The sequence below is a fragment of the Ambystoma mexicanum genome, chromosome 10 (assembly GCF_040938575.1).
Source record: "Ambystoma mexicanum isolate Mex_15411 chromosome 10, UKY_AmexF1_1, whole genome shotgun sequence".
Classification (NCBI taxonomy): Eukaryota; Metazoa; Chordata; class Amphibia; order Caudata; family Ambystomatidae; genus Ambystoma; species Ambystoma mexicanum.
Genome location: NC_090932.1, coordinates 418,255,201 through 418,272,769, shown reverse-complemented (window position 1 = coordinate 418,272,769; position 17,569 = coordinate 418,255,201). Strand labels below are relative to the sequence as shown.

At 44.7% G+C, this 17,569-nt stretch overlaps 1 protein-coding gene across 2 annotated transcripts in view; it reads right to left on the bottom strand.

Annotated features, from left to right (window-relative positions):
- Window positions 1–17,569, bottom strand: part of LOC138491465 (thiamine transporter 2-like) — a 301,653-nt gene that overhangs the window by 55,163 nt on the left and 228,921 nt on the right. For both annotated transcript variants that reach the window (XM_069617982.1, XM_069617983.1), the window contains exon 4: window positions 13,510–13,702. In XM_069617982.1, coding sequence (XP_069474083.1) covers window positions 13,510–13,702 — 193 coding nt within the window. The remainder of the gene's footprint in view (window positions 1–13,509; window positions 13,703–17,569) is intronic.

Below are 17,569 nucleotides of genomic sequence, written 5' to 3'. Positions count from 1 at the left end.
AAAATGAAATGCACTGAGTGTGAGTGCAACGCTGTACTTAGTCACGGATTACCAGGACAGTACCCCTATGGGACCACCTCCAAGCGCTGCCACAACAAATCCAACCACTGAAATGCTCTCAGAATGGTTGTTCCACCTCATCTTCCTCAACCAATACTGTAACCACACAGCCTATTTCTGTGGGGCAAAAATTCCCACCAGCTACCTTGCAAGCGAAAAAAGAGGCTGTTGATCCATATCTTTCGGTGACAACAGTACTCTGTATATACTGCAACACACCACTCTGCAGGGGGGAACAATTTCAAAGTGCTTTTGAAGCTGTAATCAAGGATCATGAGTAACACTTCCTCCTACCTTAGATGTAACACACGCGCAACATCTTCCCCTGTCCACCTGCTCCTCCATGTTAGTGGTTGGTGCCTATTCCCTCATTTCCCTCCCCACCTTACTTTCCGACCTTTCTTGCAACAAAAAAATAAAGGTTCCTTTAGGAACCACATTTCACAGTCAAAAAATAGAACAAAAAATTATAATCTTATAGACGCCATCTACATTACATTTCTCAATATAGTATATAGACTCAATAAGATTCTCCAACATTTCTATTAGCATGTTGTGTTATGGTAATAGAATATTGTGGCGTTCATCCCCCATTGCAGGAGCTGGAATGGGGGATAACAGCCCGGCAGCCCAAGTTATCAGCCCAAGTAAAGCAAGGGTGGATAGCAAGGGCTCCGGGCTGCCATCCACCATTCCAGCCCCTGCAACAGGGGATGAAGGCCACTTGCACCCCGGGTTGCCAAAACAGTAACCTGGGGTGCTAAAAAAGAAGGTTTTTACCTTCCTACAGCGGGAAATGCTGCATCCCACTATAGGAAGAAAAATCCTTTTCCAAGATGGGCGCCATGGAAAGGGAAAGCAGGTTCTCTGTACAGAGCACCTCTTCCCTTTCCATGGCGGTCTGTAGGAGGCGAAGAGAAGGAGCGTATGTGGCAGTGGCACACGCAGGCGCTGAAATAACGTAAGTAGGGAGGGGTCGGGGTGAAAAAAAATTAAAAAGGGGATGGAGGGTGGGGGAAGATGGCAGAGGGGAGAGCCGGCCATCAGGTGGCTTGGAATGCAGGCTTATACCAGCGGTTCAAGCTCACGTTCTTAGCCACCTGATTGGCTGGATCCCCCACCCAGGGTGCTAATGGACAATTGTATACTAGAGAAAAATATAAAAGGACAGAAACAATTTCCTGTCCCAAATACTTATCCTATATATCCTATATATATCAGTGGATTAAACCACCAGCACCAGGGACTAGCCCAACCAGAGGCAGATACCCTAACACGCTACCATATACCAGATCAAATGGATCTAACATTTATGCATTGTGCAGTGAAAAAAGTGCACAAATAGAAAACAGAGTATGAATGGGCATGTGCTCATGAAAACCCAGGAAGTAAATACCAAGGGATGCCAAGGTCAGATGCCACTGGCTAACTACTGGAGCAGAGGAGTTACCAGGGTGGGATGCATCCTAACCATAACATCCATTTAACAAAGTTTAATAGGTTTTTATAAGTCAAAATGTTTCATGGTGTTACATCACTGTATATAAGTTATTAATAATTCCTCTTTTCATATATATGAAAGAACTATAAATCTCCTTTAAGAAACATATTTTTACTTATGTCTGTCGTTATCAGCAGTGCATGCTGGGGATGGAAATCATTGTTCAACTGCACCATACCCCAACTAAACCACCCCTATTATTCACTGCACCTACGCTGCATCCTAGGTCATTGTTCACTATACCCTAATAATGTAAACAATGGCCAGTGCTCATGGCTTGCAGCCATGACCAGTCTCCAAATCCATGGGGCGTAGGCTTCGGCCATGCCCCATCCCCAATAAATCACACTTGCGTTTGCTGAGGGCCAGGCCTACTACCCACATACCAAATGTATATCACTAGTTATTCTACTTACATTCTTACACTTTTGAAAAATGAAACACAAGACATATTTCCAAAAACATGCTTTCTGGTCCTTGCTAATGCTCATTACGGTTGTTTGTTGTGATCTAGTCCACCACTTCAGGCTGTAACCGCAAGCAGAATATTTTTTCCCATTGAAACCTACCACTTCACCCATGCACCCATGCTGCATGACCCAAAAAGCAAATTACAATATACATTTCTCCTTGTCAATGGCCAGGCCCTTTGCCCAGACACCAATGTTATATCAATGTGTTGTCTACTTACATTTTACTCTTTTGAAAAAAATAAAACACAGGACATATTTGAATAACCATGCTTTCAAGTTCTTGCTGGCCCTTCTTGTGCATATTGCTGAAATCCCATCCAGCACTTCAACCTGTATCCACAAGCATATTTTGGTCCCAATCAAATCTATCCCAATTTTCGGAAAACTTTACCACATAGCCAGTCCCTGGTGGCCATGCCCACTTTAACCCCATTGCTTGTCCCTGGTGGTCATGGCCAGCAGCCAGATTGAGAGCGAGAGAGAGAGAGAAAGAAAGAGAGAGAGAGAGAGAGAGAGAGAGAGAGACAGAGAGAGAGAGAGGGAATACCAGGGTGGGGGGAGAGGTGAAGAGAAGGAGAGCGAGTGGGAGGAGAACAAGGGAGATAGCAGGGAGGGACAATGTCAGGGAAAGAAATGAGATAAAGAGAAAGAGAGTATGTAATGGCATAGGCACAATTGTGATCACTGATGCAATTGGGGGACATCAGGGGAGTAGAGAGAACTGGAGGGTGAAAGATAGACAAGGGTATGGCCTTTAGGACATCACCACAAGATTAGGATGCTTACCTAGGGTTACCGATCCCTAGTGTCATTACACCATTGGGGGAATATGGAAGCCTGGGTTAAGGCTGAGGGATCCCACAAGAGGTCAAGAGAATAATCAGGGACAGCCTTTATTCAGAGCAAACTGACATTTTGCAAACATAACAAAAACTGGAAAACAATAAAACATGTTGAACTGTGTTTTCCACAGTTTGTGTAATAATTTAAGCCATCCATCACAGTCCCCCACTACCTCCCTCTCAGTCAGGGTTCTGTTCCTCTGGGCACTTGCTCCAAACCCTCTCCACGCTGGTGTTTAGGCTAAAGTTCAATTCACTTACACATCAGCAGTTATCAGTCTTTCGCTGTATACCCTTTTGGTGTTGCAGATTACTCTTCAACAAAATTCTACTTTTTTTATCTCTTTGTTCCACCTCCTCCCCTGGTACTTTCCTGGTCGGTGGCATCACCTCTTCAGTTCCTCCTAATGCATCCTTGAGGTTACTCAATGTTTGCCCCACAGTTATTTCTGTCACTACCTCTTTCTCTTTACTGAAGGTTCTCCACTCCTTCATCTCTTTCAACACTTCCTCTTGCCACACTGCTTCACTTTCCTATGTCTCCTGTTTTTTCCTTTTTCCATCTTTTCCATCTCTGATCACTACTTTCTCGCACCAGGTGTCTGTTCTCCCCCCCCACCATCTTCTCCCCTTTGGGGACCTCCCTAGAACCAGTGAGGCATTCCAATTCCCTGATCTCTCAATATCTTTCTTGCCACCTACATGCATCTCCCTCAAAGTAATTCAGGTTTTTCAGTTTTTGATTTCATGATCTTCTTCACCTCTTTAAATTCGGTTTTTCCAGTTCTCCTCTATTTCTTTCTCCTTCACGCCTTTGGGCACCTTCTTCGCCTCTTTGAGTATATTATTCCTGCCACTGCTCCGGGTTCTTATCCTTCAGGAACTTTGGCCAATTCTGTCCCAACATATTTGACCTCTTCCATCCCAGCCTTTTGGATCTTGCTCCTTCTATCCTACTGGGTCTCTTGATCCCCACCATCAGGGACTGTCTTTGCCCAGCTTCCTACGCCCTCCCATAGCCACCTGCCTCCTCCTTTACCCAGTGTTCTGGGTGTATATTTTAGTCCCCTGTCTCATGCTCAGTCCAAGGCTCTGGAATCTCTGCTCCAGTTTCCTGTTTCCTTTGCATTCCGCTTCTTTAGTTTCTTATCTTCCCCTCTCCAAACAGCACCAAATGAGTTCTTCCTCTTAAGTCCCCAACCACTTGTTGAGCCCTTGGATTGTTATTGGGCTTAAGTCCCACCTTTCCAGCCTCTGGTTAATGGAACTCAAGTGTGCTAGATGCCATGGGGACTGGCCGCCCTGCTCAGTCTCTGGTGATGACTTACAGTCCTGTTTTGGCACTTGGGATAGTCTCGCCCTTTCCCCTGGGTGGTTCTTCTTCTACTTGACAAACATTTGTCCTGCTTTCCATCCTTTCTCTGTGATACGTGATCTCAGGAATTCTTGTTTAAAATAGGGAACTTGGGAGTTGGAGTTTTCTGGGTCTTAGTGAGTGTCCAGTATTTGCTGGACCACATCATCAGATACTACATCCACCAAATTGGAGTTCCTAACCCCTTCTTGCTCTTGATGTTGCTGGGATAATCCTTTATTGGTGGTATTTGAGATACTCTGATCTAGCTCACGTTTTCATGGATCATTGGGTGGATTCAGGAGTGGGTTCAGAAACCACTCAAGGGTAGCTGAGCATAAAGATGCTGCAGTCTTCATGTTGACACTGCTCCTCGATCCCCTTAAAGGGACTGAAGTAGCTAGAGTTATGCTGTGACAAGCCCCTGCCTATCTTGCATGGCATTGTGGGTGTGATGTCCTGACCGCATCACGGCCAGGACGTCGAGACGTCTGTTCCGTCCGGAGACCCCAGACACCAGCAAAAAAACACATAATGGTGCATAGGACATGACAAGCCTCTAAGTAGGGATATGGAAATAAATAGAGGCAGTCCTCAGAAACAGAAGTCAGTGTGTGATAGACCATATGGGTGTGTGGTCTTCTTTCTTTCCCTCGCAGCCAGCACAGAACACAGTCACTGAGCATCACAGTGGCGACGAGTGGGCTGACACCACAGGGTCCCTGCAAAGTTCACTCATCATGGCGAGCAGTGATGCAACACCAGCAGCAGAAGGCCGGGTCCCGGCAGTGGATGTCAGGGCAGTCTTAGCTGCCGACTGCCCGCACACCACGTGGGCACTTCAAGCCTTCCAACACACAAGAACGCCAGAGTCGGTGAGTGACTCCCCCCTTGACTTCCCAAGAACACCCAGAGCCACAGGCCAAAACAGCAGCTACGAGGACGCAGCAACCCATCCAAGGGCCCATCCAACTTTTGTTGAGTGCAAAAACCACCTAGCAAAAGGGCCACAACCCAGGCCCCCAGTAGTCCAAGGCTGTGTGGGCCAGAATCCAAACAGCCTTGCCCACACTGGAAGGACAGTCCAGAAGTAAGTCACCTGCTGTGCTGTTGGCTAAGAGAGGGACACAAGACAAGAGGGAGAACAGAAGAACCAGAACAAAGACCAGCAGCGAACACAACAGACGTCAGAATGGCATGTCTCACCAGCAAGAGATACAGTGTGCAGGCCAGAAGTGGTAACCCCTGGGGATCAGGTGTTCGCCCCAGACGCTGCCACTTGGCTGGACCTATCTGACGGTATGTTTATGCAACAATTTGGACTTTATGCCCCAGGGACGGCCCTGAGATGGGAGCTGTGAATGCAGCAATTTGAATTGCAGCTGAGATAAAGGAAAATAACGGCAGAAGAATACAAGAGAGTGTTCCTCATATTAAAACTCAGCACTCTAAGACTACGACTGTTTAATTTGCTACCAAACCAGGGCTTAGACTAGCATTACAGAGTAGCAAAGGCTGCATTGAACACCAAAGTCAACCCAGCTCAACCCAGACTATGAACGATTCCAGATGAGTTTAGCTCGACAATACCGAAAGAAAGATTTGATGACTTTCCTGCCAGACTCAGATAAATGGCAGTCGGGTGTGAGTTTTGGATGAAGAATTCTCAGGCAGACAGCAGGTAATACATGGACTGTCCTCAGAGAAAATCTGCTGAACCATACTCTCAGAAAAGAACCTATCACTAGACTGTATACAGGAGATGGGTCACCAGAGAAAGAGTGAGCAGTAACAGCAATGGAGGTTGCAATGAGTCACCACCCAGTTGATGCTGCAGAAACAGAATCAGTGGTGGCCACTGTAGCCACACGAGGCAGAGGCCGGGGGAATTTGACACCAAAATGACCAGACACATCCAAGTGGTGCGGGGCTGCCTGGCAAAAGTGGGAAGCATGTCCAGCTCAAGGAGTGATGTGCCGAAAAAAACGCGGGTGACTCGTTCATTTTTCCACGGTGTGCCTGAGCTCCAAACCAAGACCAGCACAGAAGAATCATATGGACAGCTTGAGCAGTAGCAGAAGAACAAAGTGGCAACGAAAGCAAATGTGAAGAGCAGTCAGAAGGAGAATCCTGAACAGAACAGCCAACAATGCACAATCACAGGAGAACCGAGAAGGAACATATGATCTCTGAAATAATCCCAAAGAGGGGAAAGAAGGAGACAAGATACCAGGCACAGCTAACATATGTGGTCCTGGGAGATGGGGCACCCACACGCATGGTCATACACACCTGATTCACAGTCAACGTAATGCCGACATCCGGGTTCAATAAACTCTCCATGTTCCCCAGCTACAACAGAACACAGTAAGATTGTTTGCATATTGGAGCAAGAAGCCACTGCCAGGAAAGGGATCCTTCAAAACTAGCCTCACCTACAATGGTAAAACATGCAGTCACACACATATGTAGTAGACACTGGGATTAAAACCCTGTTTAGCTGCAAGACCACAACACAACTCAAGAATACAATTCTCATTTAGGCTTCAGACTCCCAAAGTTGAAAAACTGTTATACAAACACACAAAGCAATTCCAGGGGATCGGTTGTCTCAAGAAAAGAACAGTGACTCTTCACATCGATCCAACTGTACAACTCAAAGCCCTATGACACCGGCGTGTGTCATTCCACACGAGGAAAGCAGTTGAAGCAGATCCCAAGAAGCTGGAAGACCGCTGCATCATTGAAAAGCCTTCAGGCCCAATCCTGTTGGTCTCTCCAATGGTGGTCACGGCAAAACCAAACCAACCTTAAGCAGTAACGAACTGCATTGATATGAGGTTAACCAATGCAGTAATTGGACGAGAAAGACAAATCACCTCGGCCATTGATGAACTAATAGTAGACCCCACAGGGGCCAGTTTTCAGCAAGCTAGAACTGAATCCAGGATATCATCAAATAAAACTAGAAAAAGAATCCAGATACATAATGATGTTCTCATCCCACTAGGGACTGCAGCGATCCCACAGACTGAGCTTTGGAATCTCATCTACAGCCAAGGTATTCCAGAACGAGATCCGAAAAGTAGTTGAAGACCTACTGGAAGCCATAAACATCAGTGACAACATACTCATGTATGGCCAGTCCACAGAAGAGCACTATGAAAGTTTGGCTTTAGTACTCCAGTGCTTCGAAGATTTAGGCCTAATGCTCCATGCAGAAACGTGTGAATTTGGGAAAGCAGAATTAGCATTCTTTGGGTACATATTCAATGCTAACCAAGTGTCCCTGGATGCAGAGAAGGTAGCAGATGTGAAGGGTGCCGATCCCCCGACCTCAGCATCTGAGATAAGGAGCTTCCTGGGGAAGGCAACATATTGTGCCTGTTTCATCCCTGACCTGGCAACAGTGGCAGCACCACTGTGAGAACTAACATGGAAAGTAGTGCTCTGGGTGTCGAGCCCCGAACAAACAGCTGCATTCCAGAGAATAAAGGATACACTGCTAGCGGTGACCACCATAGCATACTTTAACACATCCAAGAAAACTTATCTGTCGGTAGTCGGCAGCCAGTATGCCTTGGGGCTGTCCTAACACAAGTAGACAACGAAGGGACAATTCACACAATTGCTTTTGCCAGATTGGCACTCACAAAGACAGAACAGAAATATGCTCACATTGAGAAGGAGGCGCTAGCCATACTCTGGGGCTTGCAACACTTCCAAGTCTGCCTAGTGGGATATCCGCTAAAAGTGTACACAGACCACAAGCCATTTGTGCTAATATTCAGAGGATCTGCCCCCACCCACCGGCCAGGATACAACGGTGGATTCTACAACTACAACTGTTTGACATTAAAGTGGCTTTCCAAGCTGGTGCAGAAAACCAGCCAGACTACCTCTCATGGCACCTCAGACCAGCCACTCCTTCAAAAAGTGAAGCTACAAACATAACAGAAGAGCATGTATAGCAAGTCGTGGCATTCGTAACACCAAAAGTCTTGAGGCTACAAGATGTAATCGGTGTGACGTCTGAAGACACTAGTTTGCAACTGGGCAAGAATGTAATACTATCAAGAGAATGGAAGAGCTTCCTCATGGTAGTAACTCAAAGCACCTAAGGGGCTCCAGAGATGCTCCCAGGAATATTGAGCATCTGACATGAACTATCATTATACCCAGAAGACCTCATCCTAAAAGGTCACCAAATCGCCCTGCCAGTAGCTCTCGAGCACTGAGCGCTTCGCCTAACACATGAAGGACACCAGTGCATTCCTCAAATCATGGGGGTGGATGCCCAACATCAAAAAGAAGGTGATGGAGTTAGTAGCGCCGTGCACATCCTGCTGATCCACACAACAGCAGGGTACCCCTGAACATATTGCAAATCTGCCTCGCAGCCAAAAGAGGTGGAAATCAATCAGCATTGAGGTATGCACAATTGCAAATGAAGCATACCTGCTAGTCAAGGTAGATGAATATAGCCGGTACCCAGAAGTGGATCAAGGAAATTGATAGATACTCTGTTGGTTGTTACAGACCTGGAGAAGATGTTTGCAGCACATGGCCTACCCTGACAAAACAAGAGCTACAGCGTGGAACCATTCAAAGGGAAGGAGATCCAAGGGTTTTTGACAACCTGAATGTTCAACACCACCAGATAATTCCCTGTTGGCATCTTTCAACAAAGTGGTGAGAATTGCAAAATACCAGAAAGGCACATGACTGCCAGAAGTATATAGATTTCTCCCATCCTACCGGCAAACTCTGCAAGTCAGCCCAAAAGCCTTAATGTACAGAGTTCCAATAAAAGTAGGTTTACCGCTACATGAGAGCTGGGATGTCTCAGAAGTAGATGGTGAGTGAGTTGAACAACTGAGACAAGCTCACAAAACCAAAGAAAGCCAAGTGAGAGGAGCCGAACACCATTACCTGACCATCAGAGACTCAGTACTAGTCAAGACCAGGTCCGCACATAAGAAGATGACACTGCAATATGAGTCCGAGCCATGGACAGTAGTAGAAACCAATCATGGGATGATCACTGCAAAGAGAGACACAGAATCTGTGACATGCAACTCATCATGCTTCCAAAATGTCTCCCCACCATGTGGAGAGAAGAAATAGTGGCAACAACACCCCAGCCCAAACAGCATTCAAAAATGATGGAGCGGAGGCCCAAACAGGAGACACCAATGGAAAACACCCCAAAGCAACCAAGGGAAACAGGAGCAGGTCAGGCAAGTCCAAATCAGAATGAAAAACAGACCTGGCTAGCGAAGGAGCCTCGATTCCACAAGAAGACAAGACATCTCAAGAGACTGCCACACCACCTCGAAAGAACCAGTACTGATACTCCCTGCAAGAGCATCCAAAACCATCTACCAAGCTCAGAGGCTAGATCCTTCACAAAGTATACCAGCAAGTCAGGATAAAGAGAACTCATAAACATTTGATCCACGTTAGGTAGGGGTGTGATGTCATGACCGTACTATGGCCAGGATATAGAGACGTCTGGTTCCAGCCGGAGACACCGGACATCAGCAAAACATGTCATGGTGCATAGGTTGTGATGTGCCTGTAGGTAGGGATATGGAAATAAAGGGAGGCAGGCCCTGGAAACAGGAGTCAGTGTGTGATAGCCCTTCCACATGTATGGTCTTCTTTTATGCTACTGCAGCTGCTGCAGCACGCTGTCACCCAGCATCACAGTCGGGCAAGCCCTGAAATCCTCGTCATTCTGGCCCTGGGCTCAGCATTTCGTTGCTTGTGGTGGCACATGGCCACCTTGGCCAACCCACCTTTTCCCAACATAGTCAGGAAGAGGACTTCGACACAGTATCCATTATCAACTAAGATAGCCTAACATGGCAGTCTGTTTTGTCCATACTGATAAAGGAATGTTAAAACAGCTTCACATATGACAAACAATGGTGTCACTTTTGGATTTTATCCACATTCCAATCTGTGATGGTTATTAAGAGCAAACTTTAATTAATATTGATTTGCACATTGTATGAAAGCCAAATAAACATTTATGTTTGATATTCGGTTGGTATGGTAAACATTAGTAACTCAAAAACGTCTTTCAAACTATTTTCCACTTAAGTCATCTCACAAGGTTCGGTGTCCTTTCTCAGTTTCTGGAGGCATAACCACATTTACAGAGGTTACTTGTCCACTTCTACAATGTAGGCAATGTGAGAGACAGACATGTAGTGAGGCCTTTGGACAAACGGGAAATGGGTTGGAAGCATCCGTTTTCCTGTGACAATATTGAAATGTCAAGGAAATCTCTAATAGTATTTGCCTCCACTAGGGGCCTCTTATGTGCCTTAAGAAAGGAACAACATATAAGTGATATAATTGCTCTTTCATCGATAGAGGATGAAGCACTTTAAAATTCTAAGTTATGCAATCATTTTTTTTCTCCAAAATACAGCTGTTGCACTTTATGCAAAGCTATTTCTGTTTATTCTTTTTCCTAAATCATTTATTTTTTCTGTTTTGTGGCTTTAGCATTGTACTGTGAAATGTATAGTTTTTAACCTTTGAATTATAATGCTTTTAACTTCCTTTTGTTTCAAAATTAATTACATGGCAAGACCCGATAATACACATCAGTTGACGTGAAACACCTTTAGCCTCCTTCGCACAAATGGATCTTTGTATTTATTGAACTTTATTATTGGTTCTCGTAATTACATTTGTAATTGTATGGAACTTGTGCAGCAAGCTTGTACAGTGTGTGACAGCATGTTGTCAAAAAACCAAGTGGAGTCAATGGGTCTCATTACGAGGACGGCAGTTACCTGCTTGTGCTACCGGCGGATTGCCGCTGTCCTCCTAACACCAGATCCGCCGCCTGATATCCTGGTGCCACCAGAACATTACAAGCCCTGGTGGTCTGGGATATCAGGGGGCGGATTCGGAAAGTCCCCATTCCCGTGGAGTCCCACAGGACTGCACGGGAATGGGTTCACGGAAGCACCAGCATTGCTGTTGATGGTGCCGGGTCTTCCATGAAAACACTGCCATCCAGGGCCATTGCGCCTGGCCGGGTCAACAGCCCCGTAAGGTATAGTTGGAGTGTGACGGTCAAGAAAGGACGCGGGTACGGTGCGACTGGCACCCTTATTTCTAGACCGCCAAACTTGCAGTGAGGCCCAATGTGAGTCAGACACAGAAAGTTGGGTTTCTTATCAGATACAGGTTTATTAGGGATATGATCACAAATGAGAACAGCATTTTAAAGTTCAACAAAAGAAAAGGATAGCTTAAAGTGGCAAAAAACAGTATTTGGGATTAACAAAAAGCCTCAGGGTTCTGTTAGCCTAAGTCGAGGCTCCCAGGCAAGGATGTATCATGAATGATCAATTACCCACAGTCTGTGGGTCTGAGGGCCCTACGCTTTTCTCTTGACTCCTAGTTCTGTTGGTTCGGATCGGATCCTCTGCTTCTCGCATTATTCTCCTATGAAAGCCTTCTACCTGGATCTTGGGCCCCTTGTGAGCCTGCTTAGCTTTGGCCAGAGTTGCAGTGGTAGGAGGGGTGGGTTATGCCAGTCTGAGTGCCAGAGCTGCTCAAGATGCTGACCCCATTTATTATCTCCTGCTTCCTTACATGTGAGTCTAATTCCAGTCCCCAAGGCCCTGTCCTTACCTGCCACCTCAGCAGATTGTAACAGTGTTATTTTCTATGGGGAACTCACAAACTCCTCCTTTCCTCTACTCCCTATTAAACAACTCCCTTTGCTCTTCTTGCACCTTTTGAACACTTTTCCACATACCCGTGTATCTATCCCACCTTAACTCCCCCCCCCCAACAGGCATATAACAAGCCTGCTCTTTCTCCATATGTTACCCTTTAGTTTATTCCAGTGCTGTGCCAATGGACTGGTTTGCTTGCCCGTGTGGTTATACTCCTGCAGTCCCCACAGCTATGCCCACACTGATTCCAAGATGCAGTGCCAGCCTTTATCTAGGCTCACTGCCATCTTGCAATGCCAGTGCACCTATGTATGAAGTGCAGTAAATGTTTGTTTCCTTCGGCTGTGCTCGGCAATCCCAAACTACATGTGTTAAAAGACTGAAGGGCTATCATTGAGAGATCACTCACTGATGCTGTTTTATTGTGAATATCAGTGTTTCCAAGGAGAGTGATGTATCTTTTGTAACTTAATTCTCTACTATAGCCATTGGCACTAAAGAACACAGAACACAGAATGTGAGATTGCTGCAACGGGACATTCCTTGCATGTTTGGGGCAATGATGCCTTTGAGTTGAGCATGTCTTGGGCCCATTGCATGACGAGAGCATTGGTGAGGGTCTGGTTCTACTACTATTCTCCTTTAAGGGTTTTGTATTTATGTGTTCTCATTGTGACAAGCCTCTGCTCCATGACTGTGGGATAGAACAAAGGATTGTTGCCACACCAGTCTCAGGCCCACCATTAAATAGAAGGCAGCAGTTCCCTACACCATTGATGTCCCCACCATCTACCACAAGGCTAAGGCAGGGGTCTTCATCAGAGTGCCCACAATCACATTCAGTGCCAGTTCAGAGATCATGGGCCTCATTATAAATGAACTGGTCTGGAAATAAAAGTGCCGGTAACAAGTTACCGGTACCTTTCCAGACTGGCTCACTTCGAGTCTGGCGATAGGGGCACTGAACAACCAGCAAGCCTGATCTGGCGGTAGTTCAGGCCCCTACCAGCAGGTTTTTCACTGAAGCACTGGCACCATTACAAACGATGCCCATCTTTCATGGTTCACATTCCCATGGAGTCCTAATAGACTCCATGGGAATGGGAATTTACCATACCGGCACCGCCTGTGATATCCTGGTAGCACCGGGATCTCAGGGGGCAGTAACGGTAATACGAGGTTGCCGGCAACCCGCCAGTTGCACCAGCAGGTTACTGGCAGTCTTGCAATGAGGACCCATCTGCCCACTACCACACTTAAGCTTAAAATGTCATTAGTATCTGCCAAATGGGGGTGGGGGGAATGCCCAACAGTTTAATGAGATCTTAACACTAAAAGCATGTCACTAACTGAAAACGATTGATTTTGCCAGTGCATGTTTGCATTTGCATTATTTTCAATTCAGTTGATAATACATCCAATGGCACGATGATGGAGGGCTGAGGCAGAAATGCAGTTGCCGTGAATGATAAAGGGTTTAATGATGTAAAACAATCTCCAAGAGCGCAACGCTGGATGCTGCAGAATTAGCATAAATATGAAAAGGTACATCATTGCCAGTCATACTTACGTTGCTATGGTTATTAGAAGCATGTATGATGACTTAAAGACCAGATAGGCAGCATAGCAGACCCATATGTTCGGAACAAAACGCATGAGAAATAGAGCTCCAGCATCCAATCCAGTGAAAATAGCCAGTGCCAGTTCTCCAGAAATATCCCAATTTATTTTTACGTATCCGACTGAAAAGGATGCCACAGCACCTAAACAATGAAAAATGAAATCATGAAATGGCAATTTCTTCTCACAAAGTACACTATACGTTCCCTATAGTTCAATTAGGTCAAATTGATGTTAATGTTAGCAGCCACTAACAGGTCACTGTACATTTCGTCACTGTTGACTGTGTATTGACTAAGCATGAAAACAATGTTTCTGGCACACTGAAATATTATGGTGTGGTAATTTACGAATTATAATTTGACTAGTCCCTGTTATTTTTCACAGGAAATATTTCACTTTGGGAAGAGTTTTGGGAAAAAGATGGAAAGAATCACTGAGCACAGTTAGTGTATAGGAAGACATTCTCCCAATACACCACTGACCAAACATGTGAAGGCCCTAGTTCACTCTGCCAACAGAAAATTACTTTGAATGGAGTATTTTTAATGATTACGCAAAATAGGAAGTAACTTTAAATCCCTGCAATGAAGGTGAAAACACTTTGGGATTTTTATCTGAGACGCAATACAAAAAGATCTTAATGAGCAGGTAGAATGACAACAAGGAATTGACAGTCCTTAAAGAGAACAGCAGGAGCTAAAGTAATCTGAAGAGCAAAGGAATATAGAAGGGTTGACACATGAATTGCCATTTGGTGTTTCTTAGATTATTGGAATCGGCTAAGGTTTGGACATTCGATCAATGTCCCAAAAAATGCATATACATTTGATGTGGAAAAGATAAAAAGTGCAGTGCTTTAGAGTTTAATTGTCTGACTATTTGAATATTATTGTATAACTTGCATAATGTAGGATGTATCAAACAGCAACATTTACCAGACAGAATTTTCTTTCAGATGCATGTGGCATTTGCTTCTGGTCTAACATGACAGGAATTTAAATATATTCATCTTATCCAAAGATATGATGGATTCTATTCCTAAAATCATATTTTTGTATTTGATTGAATTCAATTTATGCTTGTCCCTACAAAAATAGATGTGCATGTGTACCTATTATATAAGTACTAGCAGTACCACCCAGCATTTCCCGGGTCTGTAGCTGACATGCACGTGGGGGTCTGCTATATAGCCTTGTGTATGTTTGATTGTGTCAAAACATCCTATTTTTTAAAAATCGCAAAATCGCCAATCTCCCGAAATTGCCTATATTGATAGCACAGGGCCAGACCCGCCCTGTGTAGGGCGAATGGTTAGGGTTGGTCAGATTTCACTATCGTCATACAGCCCAGACAGGTATACCAACCTCAGGCCAACATTTCAGCCTGCCAACTGTTGTGGGTCTGGAGTCAACAATTGCAACATCGGAAATCTCCTGAAATTGCCTATACTGATTGTACAGGGCCAGACCCCAACCTGTGCAGGGCGAATGGGTGGGGTTGGTGAAATTTTGCTCTCGCCAGTACACCCCAGACTGGTATGCCAACCTTAGGTCAAAATTGCAGCCCACCAACTGTTAAGGGGCTGGATCCAACCCCGAACATACAAACACATGTTCAGAAATATATATATATATATATATATATTTTTAAAAACAGAAAAAATGCCCTAGGACAGGGCAAAATTCGACGTGTTGCACTCCCAAGAGCAGCTGAGAAACGAAATCCAGTCTCAGCAAGGAAAAGGCATGACAGCAACTCCAGGCAGGACAAATGTTTCTTTATTAATAAAAAGGTGCAGCAAAAAGGGAAAGCCTGGTTACAAAACGACGCGTTTCGCGGTACACTGACCGCTTGTTCACGTAGGTAGGGAGTTTCATGGAAAAAGGCCTTCTTTTATATGCTTTAAAAACCTCTATGATACAAGTGCATAGAATGTCCCCATTCACGAGGTAGTGCAAAATGAAGAACACATGGCAGCCATCTTAAGACATTTAAGGCACTTCAACATGCAGTGTGTTAAGTAAAATAAAAACACATTGTAAATGTCAATACATCAAACAAATGTTATACGATTAAGAATATAGCAACAATTGCACAGATGTGCTGGCTGCGAGGACTGTGGAGGAAAAATGGCAAAAAGAAAGCCTCAGGTACATAACGTTTGTCAAAGGAAAAATATATATAAACAAAATATAAATACACATCGTTCAAAATAAACGTGTGTTTTCTAATGGTATGTCTGTCAACAAAGGCTGGTACCCAAAATTAAATAAAGTCAAAAAAATAATGCCATTCTAAGGCAACCGCCAATAATGATGAGCCCTGCCTAGTAGGTCTGCCCATGTTATAACGTCTGAAGCAGCCATTACCTCAACACAGTCCAAGCAGCCCCACAACATAATGTGTTCACTAGACAAAATATAGCCATTCTAAGTGTCCACCATTGGTCTCGCATAAACAAAGATATATAGTCATGTAAGTCTAAATTTACGCATACATGTGCGAGGTGTAATACAAGTCGAACTTAATAATGTAGTCTTGAGACAATGTAAAGTGCTTAGTGCTTTAGCATATATATACATATCACTGTGCATATAAGGTGCACACACTCCAACCACACATTCTTGTACTGTAGGGATTCACAAATTATGAAGCTGGCAACCTTTGAGAACGGCTGCCCTTGATGTTGTTGGGGGGCTGGAAGGTTGATTAAAACATATGTTTTACACCTCTGCCAATGAGTCATTCTGAGGAACAGTGGACCTTATTGCTAGTATGGTGGTATTCCAATGGCAAATGCACCAGAATACCACCAAACTGAATTACTGTTACTGTCACTTGGTCCCGCAGATCTACTTTGGGATTACAAGCAATTTAAGTCCCCATTTATGGAGTCCATCATTTTTGCTGAATTACCATTGACAGTAATTATCCCGGCGCTAATTTCACCGATTTTGCCACTTTTTGTCCATAAATTTGAGGATTTACCTCCAGCTTTTTGCTGGAGATTTATTCTCCACCTTATAACCAAACTCATAGTACACCGGTGTGATAATGCAGCAGCAAAGTGGTGGTAACAGAATAACAGTACATCACCATCATTTCTACCGCACCATGGTACTCGTAATGAGGCCCAGTGTGTTTCTATATTACAGGGCCTGCAGCAGCCACAGCCCTGTAGTTATGATTAAGCCCTGTAGTTATGATTAAGGTCCTCAACCTATAGGAAGAGCAGTTTTTGGGTGCCTTATAACTTTGGCTCAGCTCGATGAATCCTCACCAAACTTTGTTAAACGTATACGGCCACCTTTGAATGGTTTTGTAAAGTTTGGTGCGGTTTCAGCCGAGGGGGTGGGGGGGTTCAAGGTTATAGGAGGGGTCCCAAAACCTTTAAAATCCTAATAGACTTAATGGAAAAAGAAATTGCTCAAGCCTACAGCCCAGACCTCTGGATGGACTTGCACGAAAACTAAGCAAGGAGTGGCGACTTGGTCCCGAAACCATGCTTTTGCAAATTTGGTGTGAACCCGTCCAGCCGTTTTTTGAAAATGGCCAAAACGGACGTCGAAAAAAACACTTCTGATATCTGTGTCCTGTCTGCAGACACACTTCCCGATTCAGTGCCCACAGATGCCTCTGGACCAATCAGAAAGCCATGTGACGTTTGTGGACATCGTACCCGCCCGCTGATTGGTAAAATAAAAACGTCAAAACTTGCCATGTTGGATTTGCGAACTGCGTCCATAGTCTGCGAACGTTGTGGCAAAAACACATAAAAAAAACACACGGTTGACCCTGTCAAACTAATGAAATAATCTCTGGGGAGGTAAGGATAGACATTGCTGGGATATTTGCAAACTTGACAAAAGTTTGTGGACATCCATGCATATTTCTGCATTAAAGGGTTGGTGAAAGCAGTTTTTGGATGGCTTATAACTGTGGCACCATTCAATGAAACCGCATGACATTTAGCAATATAATTTTAGACACAGCTTTGAATGCCTCTG